Genomic DNA, 12,858 nt, shown 5'->3' on the forward strand with positions numbered 1-12,858 from the left:
AAGCTTTTTTGTAGTTTCTCATATGCCACATCACAAGTATAAAAAGCTCTTAAGGCATCTCCAATGGTTAAACCTCTCAATGAGCTTTTTGTAATTTTTAATATGTCACATCATGCCACATCATATGTATAAATACCTATTATTATCTCCACAATAAAAAAAATCTCTATATAATTTTTTTTATCCTACATTATAAATCGTATATATTTTTTATTTAATATATCTATATAATTTTCATTTAATATTTTAATTAATTTATGATTCCAATGTAATTTATTTATAATTTTTAATTAATAAATTAATGATTTTAATTTAATTAAATTTATAATTAATTAATTTATTTGATTTATTTATTTAGTTATTTAATTAATTAATGTATTTAATTTTTAATTAATAAATTAATGAACTTATGATTTTAATTTAATTTAATTTATAATTTTTTATTTAATATTTAATTAACTTATGACTTTTAATTTAATTATAGTCATTTGTATTTTTTAACTTATCAAATATATTTATTTTTAAAAGAAATATATATAATTTAATTATTAAATAAAATATTTAATTATTTTAAAAAATCAAACATGCAATATTAATTATTCAATGATTAATGACTCAATTTTCAAGAGAAAAAAACAGATTTAATATTTCAAACCTGTTCTTAAAATAAAATCCTCAAAGCTTATGTCTTCATTCATTAGAACTTTTTTGTTGAACTTTTTTAATTTTACAAACCTTTTAAAAAACTTGCATTGGAGATGCTCTAAGAACTTTTGGCTCATGTGGCATGCTAGAAAATCGCGCGGCATAGAATTTCCTTGTCTTCGCTTTTTGTTGAAGGAAATAACTGTAACAATTTTTTCCCATCGATGAAATATTAATTGTTATGGTAGTATAGTTGATAGAACTAAAAAAATTTAAAGACAATTTCAATTAACATTATTAATTGTTATGGTAGTATAGTTGATAGAACTAAAAAAAATTAAAGCAATTCCAATTAACATTTTAGAGAATCTGATTTACTCTAATAAATATGGTAAACATGTAAACTATTTGGGTTCATCCATCTGCTGCAGAGAGATTATCAAAAAAAAATTCACAAGATTTCATCAGTATGTTTTAAAAAACCGACGTCCAAACAAATGACCAAAATTATTTTTTTCAAAAAATAATAAATTATATATTTAACTGATGATTTTTTTTAAAAAAATTAATGATCAATAAATTTTTTAACTAAGTTTCCAATCAAAACACATTTGGGTGCTATTTTTTTTTAAAAAAAATACCGAAATATTTTTTTATCAATTCATCAGTTATTTCTATAAAATATTAGTTGATAAATTTTATAAAACTATTTAAAAAGGTAAATAATATCCTTATGTTGGTTTAAATCATATTGTTTGTTTATGCTATAAAAGCATAAATTAATATGTTAAGATAATATTTTAATTCCACGAATCTGATATCCGCATTGTGCGCGTCGGTTTTTTTCTTTTTTTAAACTATTTTTTAAATTTTGAATTAAAAAAATAATTAAAATATTTTTTAAAATTTTATTTATAGGGTTGATGGTTCCTAATTGGATTATAATTTGTAAGTTATTTTTTTAAGATTTAGAGTTCAGACTTCCTAATTGGGTTGTAGTATTTAGTAAAAAATAAATAAAAATGAAAAAAATTTAATTATTTACGGAGTATTGTAATGTGTTTAGTGGATATATTCATGAATTAGGGATTTATATAAGGAAATATTGATTTTTTAAAATTTAAAATCTAAAAAATAATAGATTTCTTCAATTATTATTTATTATTATTATTTTTAAAAATTTTAAATAAAAAATTAATTAAAATATTTTTTTAAGATTTAAGTTTAGGGTTTAGGCTTCCCAATTGAATTATAATTTTTAACTTATTTTTTTTAAAGATTTTATCTTAGGGTTTAGGCTTCCCAATTAGGTTATAATGTTTAGTAAAAATAAAAATTAAAAATGAAATAAACTTAATTATTTATGAAGTATTATAATGTATTTAGGGTTTAGGGTTTAGGGAGAAATTTTTTTGTATTCTTGTTTGCTCAAAATGAATTCAGCATTCTTCAACACAAAATAGATTTGGTTTGCCATAAGATAAGATGTATACTTCAGCGGATAGATGTAATCTCTAATTATATGGGTTTTGCACTAAGAGGTGATCACTATCATTCAAGTATGATTCATGATCATCAACAGAGAGAATTTTCTTGCAAATCAAATAGATGATTGGCAAGAATAGCTTGCTATAGATAACTAGATAATCACGGATAAAGAAAATGAAAACTGATGGATTGGTTGCATGCCAAGTTCTGTACCAGTTTTCTCAGCTTTTGCTCATTGTCATAATTTCTAGATTGGTTGCATGCCAATTTCTAGACTGGCTGCAGGCCTCACTTTGTACAGAAGTGCAGAAATTAATGCTCCATTCCTCCTTTATAAGTCTTGAGCTAAGGGAAGACACTCTTAAACTATCCATCTTATGGTCTGAAACCAATTCACAGGTTTAGTAGTCTCCAAAGAAGTAAAGTTTAGCATTTTTCTATTATTATACAAGTGCGTGCAATGTTTTTTAATTAAATCACAAAGATTTTAATGGCACTGTAGAGCTAGGACTATGTTATTTAAGGATCTTCTGTTTATATATTCTTGAGTTTTGTTATAGGACTGTAATTTTTTTTTGTTTTTTTTTTTTGCAGAAATCACAGACGACTTTGACACTACTGGACCCTTGAGTTCGCGGTCAGCACACAAAAACTACTAGAAGGAGGAGAAAAACTATTGATGTCTCTAAGAAGCGATGAGCTTGATCTTGTTTTATTTTCCATTGCATCTTTACTTCCATGTCATGTTTGCGTGGAGCTTGTATCTTCAGACTGTTAGTTTTATATTCTCATATCCTGAAACTTGTAGCTTCAGACTGTCATGTTTACGTTGGACTTAAAATTTTGCCCTACAATATTTGAAGTTACAGTATTATTTTGCAACATTATTAATTTGAAGTTAATTTATGTCAGTGTCCACTTAATGATTCAGTATATTGTTTGAATTTGTCTACTTAATGATTTAGTATATTGTAAAAAGTGGTAATTAAGTAGCTGCAGACTACAGAGCAAAAGGAGCTTTCTCATTGGAGATGACACGGACACAGATTTATGTCCATGGGGTTCCTCATTGGAGATGAGATGTCAATAATAATACGCCAACTAATGTTATATTAGTTTCTGAAGGAATATATATTAAATGAATTGATCAAAAGAGTAATCTACCTGTTGATCTCAGAAGACTGGGACTCATTTGAACTTCCATTCCATTGAGCACCTGTATCATCTTTCAGGCTCTTTGAACTTTTTAAGGTCTGTCCTCTGAGAGATGTAGGATCACCGGTCTTTGTTCCACCAAATGATTCTATCTGTTTTGATATATTCCTACGTGTTTCTATGATCCCATTGGATTCACTGTCCTTTAGTGATTTCAGAGGCATCCTGAAAGAATGAAGTCCACCCATGGTAGTGCTGTGAAAATCTGGTTCAAGAATCTTTGTTGCAGCTTCAATTATATAAGATGCATTTCTAGGAGTTCAAGAATCTGGTTCAAGAATCTTTGCTCGACATCCTCTATAACTAAGTTTCTATTTTTCCAGAATAGATATTGTTTCTTGTAATCACATGATATACACTATCATTGGAGTAATATCAGTTGTTCATCAGAAGAATTCTGATCAGAATACAACTGTGCTAAACTGACATTCAATCCACTTGGAGACGAATTTATTTTTTACATATATGGTTTTGAAATGCAAGTTAGGTGTGCTTCTATTGCCTGATTATTTCTTCCAGATCTCTATTGGACAATTATAATGCTGCTGAAACATATAATCAAATGCACTAAAAGTAAAGAAGCATCTTGAGAGACTGCAAAATAGCTCATAAAAAAAACATTTGGAGGATGCTCTCCACCACCAACAACAATTTTGAAATGAAGAATACAATTTACAATAAGAAGAAATAGTAAGCATAATGATTCTAGATTGCAAAAGGGAACAAGTATGTGAAGCATACAACAACAACATATGTTTCACAACATATTAAGATAACATAATATATGTTTTAAATTCGATACACCACTTGCAACATCATTGTTCAACTTGAACTCAGATTAAAAAAAAATAAAACATAACACCAACAATAACAACAACTAGGAATTGGAAAGCTGCTCTATTTTTTTTTAATGTATCCTTCAACTTAGGTTTTTTTTCAGAGCTCAAAAGTTGTTTGTCCAAGTGCGCTTGAAAATCTTTTTGTGCCTCCAATCTACTTTTGTATGATTGATGTATGGCGCCTTTAAAACCAATAACTTGACTTGATGCTTCTATCCACGTTTCATAAATACCTGGATTATATCCAACAAATACAACATACGTTTTCCCCTACATTAAAACAATATTCAGAATTTTGTAAAAATAAAATATTAGAACTTAAAATGAAATGATTTACCATTCGTTGATAAAAGGAAATGTTGTTTTGCAACTTTCCTGCATAACCGATATGAAAAACATAATAGACAGTATACATAATTGACAATAGATGACGGTATAACACAGAAGCAAAACAAAGATTCAAATCATGTTTTAAAATTTACAACAAAAACAACAAATTCAGATATTTCAACCACAACAAGATTTGAGGTTTTTTGTTAAAGACCTAAGCATGGCCCAATTCCCACACACTAATTTTTAAAAAAAAAAAACAGATAACCAATTTTCAAATAACTTTTTCTACTGCAACAAAGTATAAATAATTCTGCTGTGTTGAACCAATTTTGAATCAAACTAAAATCAAACTCAAGCTTAAAGATAATGACCCGAGCCTGAGCTCAAGCCTCTTATAATTCATCTTGGCTTATTCGATTACACCCCTAACAATAAAACAACCTTTATAAGTGAGACAATGATTAAACACTATAACGAATAATTAAAGAATTTAAAATTAAAATCTCAACTACAATACATTTCGATGGACTTCCATAAATACTTTCCATTTTATTTTAATGATCAACATAAAAAAACTTCCATAGACCCTAACAAAAAGAATTTCTGGCACTCCAACTGTTATCTAGCATTTAAGATTCAAATCCAAAATACGATCCACAAGAAAATATATTCCTCTACAAACCTAAAAACGCTAAACACTCCTAATAAATAATCACTATCCCATATGAATTTGAAGACATTAATTTCAAAGAATCGTAAATCAATTTATAAAAATAAGCTTTTACCGTCAATTAAGGGATACGGAAGCAGTGAGGACGGCTTGCTGCGATTCTGCACTTCAGATCGGCACGGTTTTCTGCAGGGAGGGAGGAAGAGGAGGGCTTCTGCGGGGGTCTCTGCGGCGGGTCTCAGCAGCGTTGGGAGGAAGAGGCGCTAGGGCACAGGGAGGAAGAAAGAGGCGCTAGGGCACAGGTCTAGAGGAAGAGGCGCTAGGGCACAAGGAGGGTGAGGCGATCTGTGAGAGGTTCCACTCCTTTCTGCGATTCTGCACTTCAGATCGAAGCGATTTTCTGCAGGTCGATGGGAAGAGGCGCTATGGCACAGGTCGGTGGGAAGAGGCGCTAGGGCATAGGGAGGGAGGAAGAGGAGTGCTTCTGCAGGGACTGGGCGAGGGGGTGAGGAAGTCGGGAGGAAGAGGAGCGCTTGCGGCGGCGTCGGGAGGAAGAGGAAGAAAGAGGAGCTAGGGCACCGCAAGGTATCGTTGTGCAAAAGGCGGGTCCCGCCGCCCAGCGGCCCCCTAGACCTGGCCCCACAGGGATCCTAGGAGGAGGTAAATCAACGGTGAATGCTGGCCCGGGTAAAGCGTGGTGTCTCCGGAATTTAACACAGCCGGCCCAGATTATTCATCCAGTGCGCGTCCGTGGACCTTCGACCCTACAACTCATTGTGCAAGGATGCCACGCCTTAACCGGTTGATCCAGCACCGCAGGGTATCGTGGCGAGAAGTGAGGAAGAGGAAGAAAGAGGAGCTGTTAAAACTTTTGGTGTGAGCATAAAATGGTTGTGACGCGGACTGTGCCACGAGGGCAATCTGCAGCGGTTCGCATGGTTTAGTCCGCAGCAGAGCATCCCTGTATATATATATATATATATATATATATATATATATATATATATATATAAAAGCAGAGATTTTTCAAAGCATTTCCCATTATTTTAATAACTGTAATTAACTATATATAAAAGCAGAGATTTTTCAAAGCATTTCCCATTATTTTAATAACTGTATGTGAGTTAATTAGTGTGGGGTAGTTCCAGCATGTGATTTAATTTATATTTAATTGGACTTTTACTTGGTGTCGGAGTCACCTTAATTAATTCATTTATTGTTAATTTACTTAGTAAGAAGTAAAATAAAGGAAAATGTGATCAGTGATGGAATCTTTTGACCCAAAGTGCACGTGATCGGAGTATGATTTTAATTAATGTTCTGAAATTTGATCGCTAGTTCAAATCGAGTAAAAAAGTAAATGAACTCCTCTACTAATAATAAATCTAATGAAGACAGGAAGGAAAGATACATCACATTTACATTAATTATATTTTACTAACAAGCTGGAATAGCTCAGTTGGTTAGAGCGTGTGGCTGTTAACCACAAGGTCGGAGGTTCAAGCCCTCCTTCTAGCGATTAATTTCGGATTTTGCCCCCATCATAATTGTTATGATTTCTGTCCCCCCATTCAAATCCCTCGCCTCAAAATTATATATGACCCCGATTATATAAAGAAATATTCATTTTTATTTTTTTAAAAGTAATAATTGGTTTATTATAGTAATAATTGGTTATAATACAATGTAATCAATTTTATCCTTATATTTTTCTTAAATAAATACATATTTTATATTATTTTTATCTTATACACTCAAATAATTAAAAAAATCTTTTTCTTAATTAAAAAAAAAAAGAACAGCTCTGATTTGGCATTTCGACACATTTATGTTAGTTAGGTTCATAAATTTTCGCTGCGGCGGAGCGATCGCCCCGGCCATCGTCCAGAAGCTGATGAGGAAGCTGACGAGGAAGCTGATGAGGAAAGTGAAGAGAAAGAGTCATGTGCTGTGCATGACCACGACGACGAGGCCTGCTGCCTTCCAACGCCAGTATGATCCTTTGAGCTACTCCAAGAACTTTGAGCCGACTTTCGATCAATTGGACGATGATTTTCAGCATTTTAATCACACTTTCTCCTCGAGGTTCGCCCCTGCTGCTGCATCTGATTGGAGTTCTTGTGATAAGCAGCGAGATCATGTACATGTGGTTCAGTAATTTTCTTTGTTTATTTTTTTTGTTTTTTTTTTGGGGGGTGGAGGGAGTACATGGATTTGATTTGATGTTTTCTTCTTCTTGTATTTTCCGGTAGATTAGTTGAGATGTCGGTACTAGCTATATTTGTTTTATCTTAAAATTTACAATGCCGAAAATTTAACCTTTTTAATTAGAAACATTAAAAAAAAACAGATCTTTATTCTCAGTTCAATTTGCGCGAACAATCATACGTAGAGGATTGAAGAAGTCACATTTAGAAATTAGGACGATGATATCACAGACGACTAACTCCCTGATACCCTACGATCGACTGCAATATATATAATGATGTCTAAGTTTTTAGTCACATTGATACAAATTTCTTTTTAATTATGGAATTAATTAATCTGGAAATATCCTCACTCAAAAAAGTCCCATGAGCATGATTTTTTAATAGTGTATATATATATATATATATATATATATATATATATAAAGATAAATTATAAAATGAAAAACATTACAACTAAGCATGGTAGGCTACTGACATGCCTATACCTTCAAGAAACAGGAGAATTAAGCGCACACATGCATCCTCCAGTCATGCATATATATATATATAAACACGCACATATGCACACCTTCAAATTAAGCCTTGTCCCCTAGCTAGCTAGCTAATTCCTTAATCTCATGGCCAGTATTTCTCTTGCCTCCTTCTTCTCCGTCGTCGTCGCTATCCTCGCAGTTCTCCTCCTTGCTTTCATAGAAGAACCGCCTCCCTTCAATTCCTTTTTCACTTTGGATTTCCACAACAATTTCCATCTCCAGCATTGCAAGCACCATCATCACCATCACCGCTTTGAATCTCCTTGTGACGACTTTCCGCCGGACTTTCCTCCACCGGACACCGAAACTGCCACGTTCCTCTGCGTCGACAGCAACGGTTGCTGCAACTTCACCACCGTGCAGGCGGCCGTGGATGCCGTCGGTGAGTTTGGTCGGAAGAGGAGCATCATCTGGATCAACCACGGCATCTACTAGTACGTACGTGGATACATACGAGTAATAATTATAATTGAAATTCTATTACAAACGATCGAGCAGTGGCAGAATAAAAAGAAGATAAAAACGCTCTAGCTTAATTTTGATATTAATTTCCATAATTTTAAGAGTTTGATTTTTTTAAAATTTTTTTTGGGTTAATCGAATTAATTAATTAATTAGTGAGAAGGTGACGATACCGAAGACAAAGGCAAACATCACGTTCCAAGGGCAAGGCATGTACACGACCGCCATTGCCTGGAACGACACCGCCAACTCCACCGGTGGCACGTTTTATAGCGCGTCCGTCGCAGTCTACGGAGTCAATTTCATTGCCAAGAACATAAGTTTCATGGTAATTAATTAATTAATTAATTAATTAATTCTATTTATTAATATTAAATATTAACATATATATACGCGTACGTACGTACGTATCGTAGAATGTTTCGCCCATTCCGAAGCCGGGCGACATGGGAGCGCAGGCGGTGGCGATACGGGTGGGAGGCGACCAAGCGGCCTTCTGGGGTTGTGGCTTCTTCGGGGCGCAGGACACGCTGCACGACGACAGAGGTCGCCATTTCTACAAGGAATGTTTTGTTCAGGGCTCCATCGATTTCATTTTTGGTGATGCAACATCCTTGTACCAGGTAATTAATTATATATATTCGATAATTATATATATTCGATTTAGCAAATAAGTAAGTGAAGTTAATGTTAATGTATATAACATATTATTTTTTTGACAAACAAACAAATTAATGATCGATTGGATGGAGTAAAAATTACATGTCTTTTATAATAAAAAAAAAAGAGTGAACATTAATTTTCAACTCAAATTCATTAAACTTCAGTTAGAGACATAGTATTAATGTTTTTGTTTAATAAACTCTTTAATGAAATAATTTAGTTGAGAGATTTAAAAATGTCATAACATAGCAATATTTCTTAAATAGAGGACGAGATTTCTAGTTATTAAAGTGATTAGAAGTTTGCTTGCGAAGAAATAAAGCGTGCGGCGTGCCTGACACATGCATGGGTGGCCGGTAGCCTCCCTGAAAATCGATAACATGCATGTCCTGATTCCTAATTAAGGCCTAATTAATTAAGTATGAAATAAGCCACTTCGAATTCCCATGCATTGTCGTCGGCCACAAAGCAACCTTTTGCACAATTCTTAATTGTATGAAAATCTTTAATTTTCATACAATTTTTAAGTTATAACATTTACATGAAGGGAGCTTTAATTTGATGTAGGTAGAATATAATTATGCATATAAGTATATCGCTTGAACGCATGCACCTCTAAGAATCGATCGTAGCTAAGGAATATGAATATATATATATATATATATATATATATATATATATATATATATATATATATATATATATATATATATATATATATATATATTCAACCTTAATTAGCTTGTCTTTAACATTTTCCTTACTTCATATATATATTCGGTCCGATATATCGACTGCACTTATGTCATTAATTCTTCTCCTCCTCAGAACTGTGAAATGCTATCTATCTCAGCTCCGGTACCCACCGGACTAAACTTCATTAACGGCGCAGTCACCGCCCATGGGCGCACATCGGCCAACGACAACACCGGCTTCTCCTTCGTCAACTGCAGCATTGGCGGCACCGGCCGGATCTGGCTGGGCCGGGCGTGGAGGCCCTTCTCCCGCGTCGTCTTCATCAACACCTTCATGTCCGACGTGGTGGCTCCGGAAGGATGGAATGACTTCGACGACCCCAACCGAGACCGGTAACTAATTCTAGCTCGATCGATCTGACGACTATATATCACATTTTAAGTAATAATTAATCGATTTAGAGAATATTTTAAAGTCTTGAGTTATACATATAATTGATTTTTTTTTTAAAAAAAAAATATTTTTGGGGATGGGGAATTTGCAATCTTTCAGGACTGTGTTTTATGGTGAGTACGAGTGCAGCGGTGCTGGCGCCAGTGGGGCGATGAGAGTGGCTTATGCAATGAAGCTGAATGAGAGTGAAGTCGTACCATTTCTGAACATTTCATTCATTGGCGGAGAGCAGTGGCTGCAGCCTTTTGACTCTCATCTTTTGCTTTAATTTATTGATATTGATCATATTAATATTATTTAATTAAGGGTGTAAACACTGTTCACTATATATCGAGCTAGGTGCATATTTGAATTTCAAACTATATATGGAAAACATCATTTCAATTTCAATTTCAATTCAATTTTACTGGATTTATTTTCAACTTACTTCAGTTTTTATATCATGCATTTGGATCATGCCATTTTGATTGACTCTTTGAGTCTGGTCTTCGTTTGTTGTTTGCCTTCTCATAGGTATACGTAAGGCACATGCGAATGACTTTACCCATTACCTTTAATTTTGACTCTTTGACTCCTTCAAAATCATCGTCATATTTGACTCGATAATGATAATGACTCGGACCACTTATCTGGCTCACAAGAACACATCAATGGGTCTGACCCATTCGTATAGATTAAAAAATATAGAAAAAAAAAGAGAGTATTTGCTCCATGCATGTAATTAATTATTTGCCTCTCGATCTGAATTCGTAATTTTGTGTTCCTCATTAATTATCAAAAAAGCTACCAATAGGCTTATAGAATCGTCAGTCGTCACTAATGGATAGACGACGACTCAAAGCATCTTCCTCCCATTTCATTCAATGTAAATATTTATATTTTATTTTGTATCATCAAATAGTAGAATTTCCTATATGAAAATGAAATGATTCGCGATACACAATGTAAAAATAAAAACCACCTCCTTTTAGAATTTTATTTATTATAGAATTTTTGTATAACTTCAGTCATTGTCACTGATAATATATTAAGAGATTCTGATTATTAAAATCTCACAGTATAGTTTAATTATTTTTTAGTCAATAAGGTTGAATCTCCAACAATATAATTGATGACGACCTAATTATCTAAAGCCATGCCAATGAGCACTACAATCTCGACACTTCAAAAGTTCAACCTGATAATTTTATCAATATTAATATATATTTTATTTAAAACAAAAAATAATGAACTAGTAATTGATGGGGACATATATAAATTAACACATCCGATCCACTCATTCAATGACTTGTGCGTTCGTCTTACCCATTTGTGTGGTAGTTCCTCCTTTGCCTCTTTTACACTCAATAATTCTCCTTGGACTTTATAAAAAATAATATGTGGCCATCTTGTATAAAGTATATCGATCATCTTCTAGAAATATTCCATGAGTAGTTTAATCAATCTATAGCTTATAGCATATGATATGATATATAATAATATGTATGTACATGCCATTGATTAATATATAATAATTAATTCTATCCTTATCTATAATTCTTAAAAGTAGAAGTCATCGTCGACGACCTTAATATTAGGGTTGGAGGTTGGCCTACTTGCTGGCATCCATTGGGCGTACATGGCATCGGCGAAAAAATCATCACCCACCTGATCTAAGTTTGCGCTTGAGTTGTTCGACTCCGGAACAAATAAGCTAATTTCATTTTGGGAAGCTTGTTGCTGCTCTCGCGCATGCTGCCCATGGTGACTTGGTGCATAGTATTGGTATTGCTGTTGGAGCTCCATGGGCATCGCGCTCGGTCGATGAACCGACGACGAAGACGACGACGACGATATAATTGGGTCATTGAAATTGTAGCCCCTGATAGAGTGTACTGTGTCCAGGATTGGATATGGGTACGGCCCCGACATGATGCCCGTGAATTGTTGGACCATGGATCGAAAGTTGGCCGTGTCGGTGTTCAGCATCGTGGTCGGGGCTCGTCGTGACGCTCTGCTTCTCCTTCGACCTGACTTGCCTACTCGCCCTTCGATGTTGGCCTTCGCCGCTTGGCCATTGATTGTTGGACTCGTCGATGCGGCCGTCACAATGATCGAGTCTGATGCATCGGCGGTGGGCGGGGACGATGACGATTGAGTCCAAAGGCCAAGTGGAGACCATTGAGTCGGACCGGAGGTGGTGTCGTCGCTCGTAGCCATGTGGCAGTGCAGATCGATATTGCACATGTAGTAGTAGTACTAGTGTAAGAAGGGTATGGTTGTGATGCTCGGAGGTGGATTTATATAGCGATTCGAGGATGTCCCAGATGAATCTTGGCCGTCAGATTTCATCGTGGACGATGATGAATCACCCAACCGAGGGCAGGATTTGCTCGGCCCCATGGCTTCTAGATGAAGGTTTGTGGATTCGAGGAAGCTTCGTTTTGACCCGAGCGCAATAGACTTGCTGGGTGGATTAAGTTTGCTTTTTCCTTTTTTTTTTTTTTTTTTTTTCGCTTCAAGAACAAGCAAATATTATTTATTTGTAACTAAAAAAATAACCGTGAATAATAATTTTTAAAAAATGGCAATATGTGGACCGGTCAAATCGTGCTCACTAATTGTATCTACAAAAAAAGATATGATAGGTCACCAATTTGCACGAGTTTCAA

General features: G+C 34.1%; 2 protein-coding genes and 1 non-coding gene across 3 annotated transcripts; 2 read left to right on the forward strand and 1 right to left on the reverse strand.

Annotated features, from left to right (window-relative positions):
* Nucleotides 1–6,634: 6,634 nt before the first annotated feature.
* On the forward strand, nucleotides 6,635–6,708 carry TRNAN-GUU. The gene has a single exon. It is a non-coding gene; the product is annotated as a tRNA-Asn (tRNA).
* Nucleotides 6,709–8,017: 1,309 nt separating this feature from the next.
* On the forward strand, nucleotides 8,018–10,475 carry LOC122009175 (probable pectinesterase 8). Its single transcript, XM_042565220.1, has 5 exons — nucleotides 8,018–8,367; nucleotides 8,552–8,723; nucleotides 8,812–9,018; nucleotides 9,887–10,146; nucleotides 10,307–10,475. Exons 1-5 carry the CDS (start codon nucleotides 8,018–8,020, stop codon nucleotides 10,473–10,475), a joined length of 1,158 nt encoding a protein of 385 aa, XP_042421154.1.
* Nucleotides 10,476–11,378: 903 nt separating this feature from the next.
* On the reverse strand, nucleotides 11,379–12,477 carry LOC122014043 (VQ motif-containing protein 22-like). Its single transcript, XM_042570240.1, has one exon. It carries the CDS (start codon nucleotides 12,431–12,433, stop codon nucleotides 11,747–11,749), a length of 687 nt encoding a protein of 228 aa, XP_042426174.1. The 5' UTR covers nucleotides 12,434–12,477; the 3' UTR covers nucleotides 11,379–11,746.
* Between the last annotated feature and the right edge of the window lie 381 nt (nucleotides 12,478–12,858).

Source organism: Zingiber officinale, chromosome 1A (genome assembly GCF_018446385.1).
Source record: "Zingiber officinale cultivar Zhangliang chromosome 1A, Zo_v1.1, whole genome shotgun sequence".
Lineage (NCBI taxonomy): Eukaryota > Viridiplantae > Streptophyta > Magnoliopsida > Zingiberales > Zingiberaceae > Zingiber > Zingiber officinale.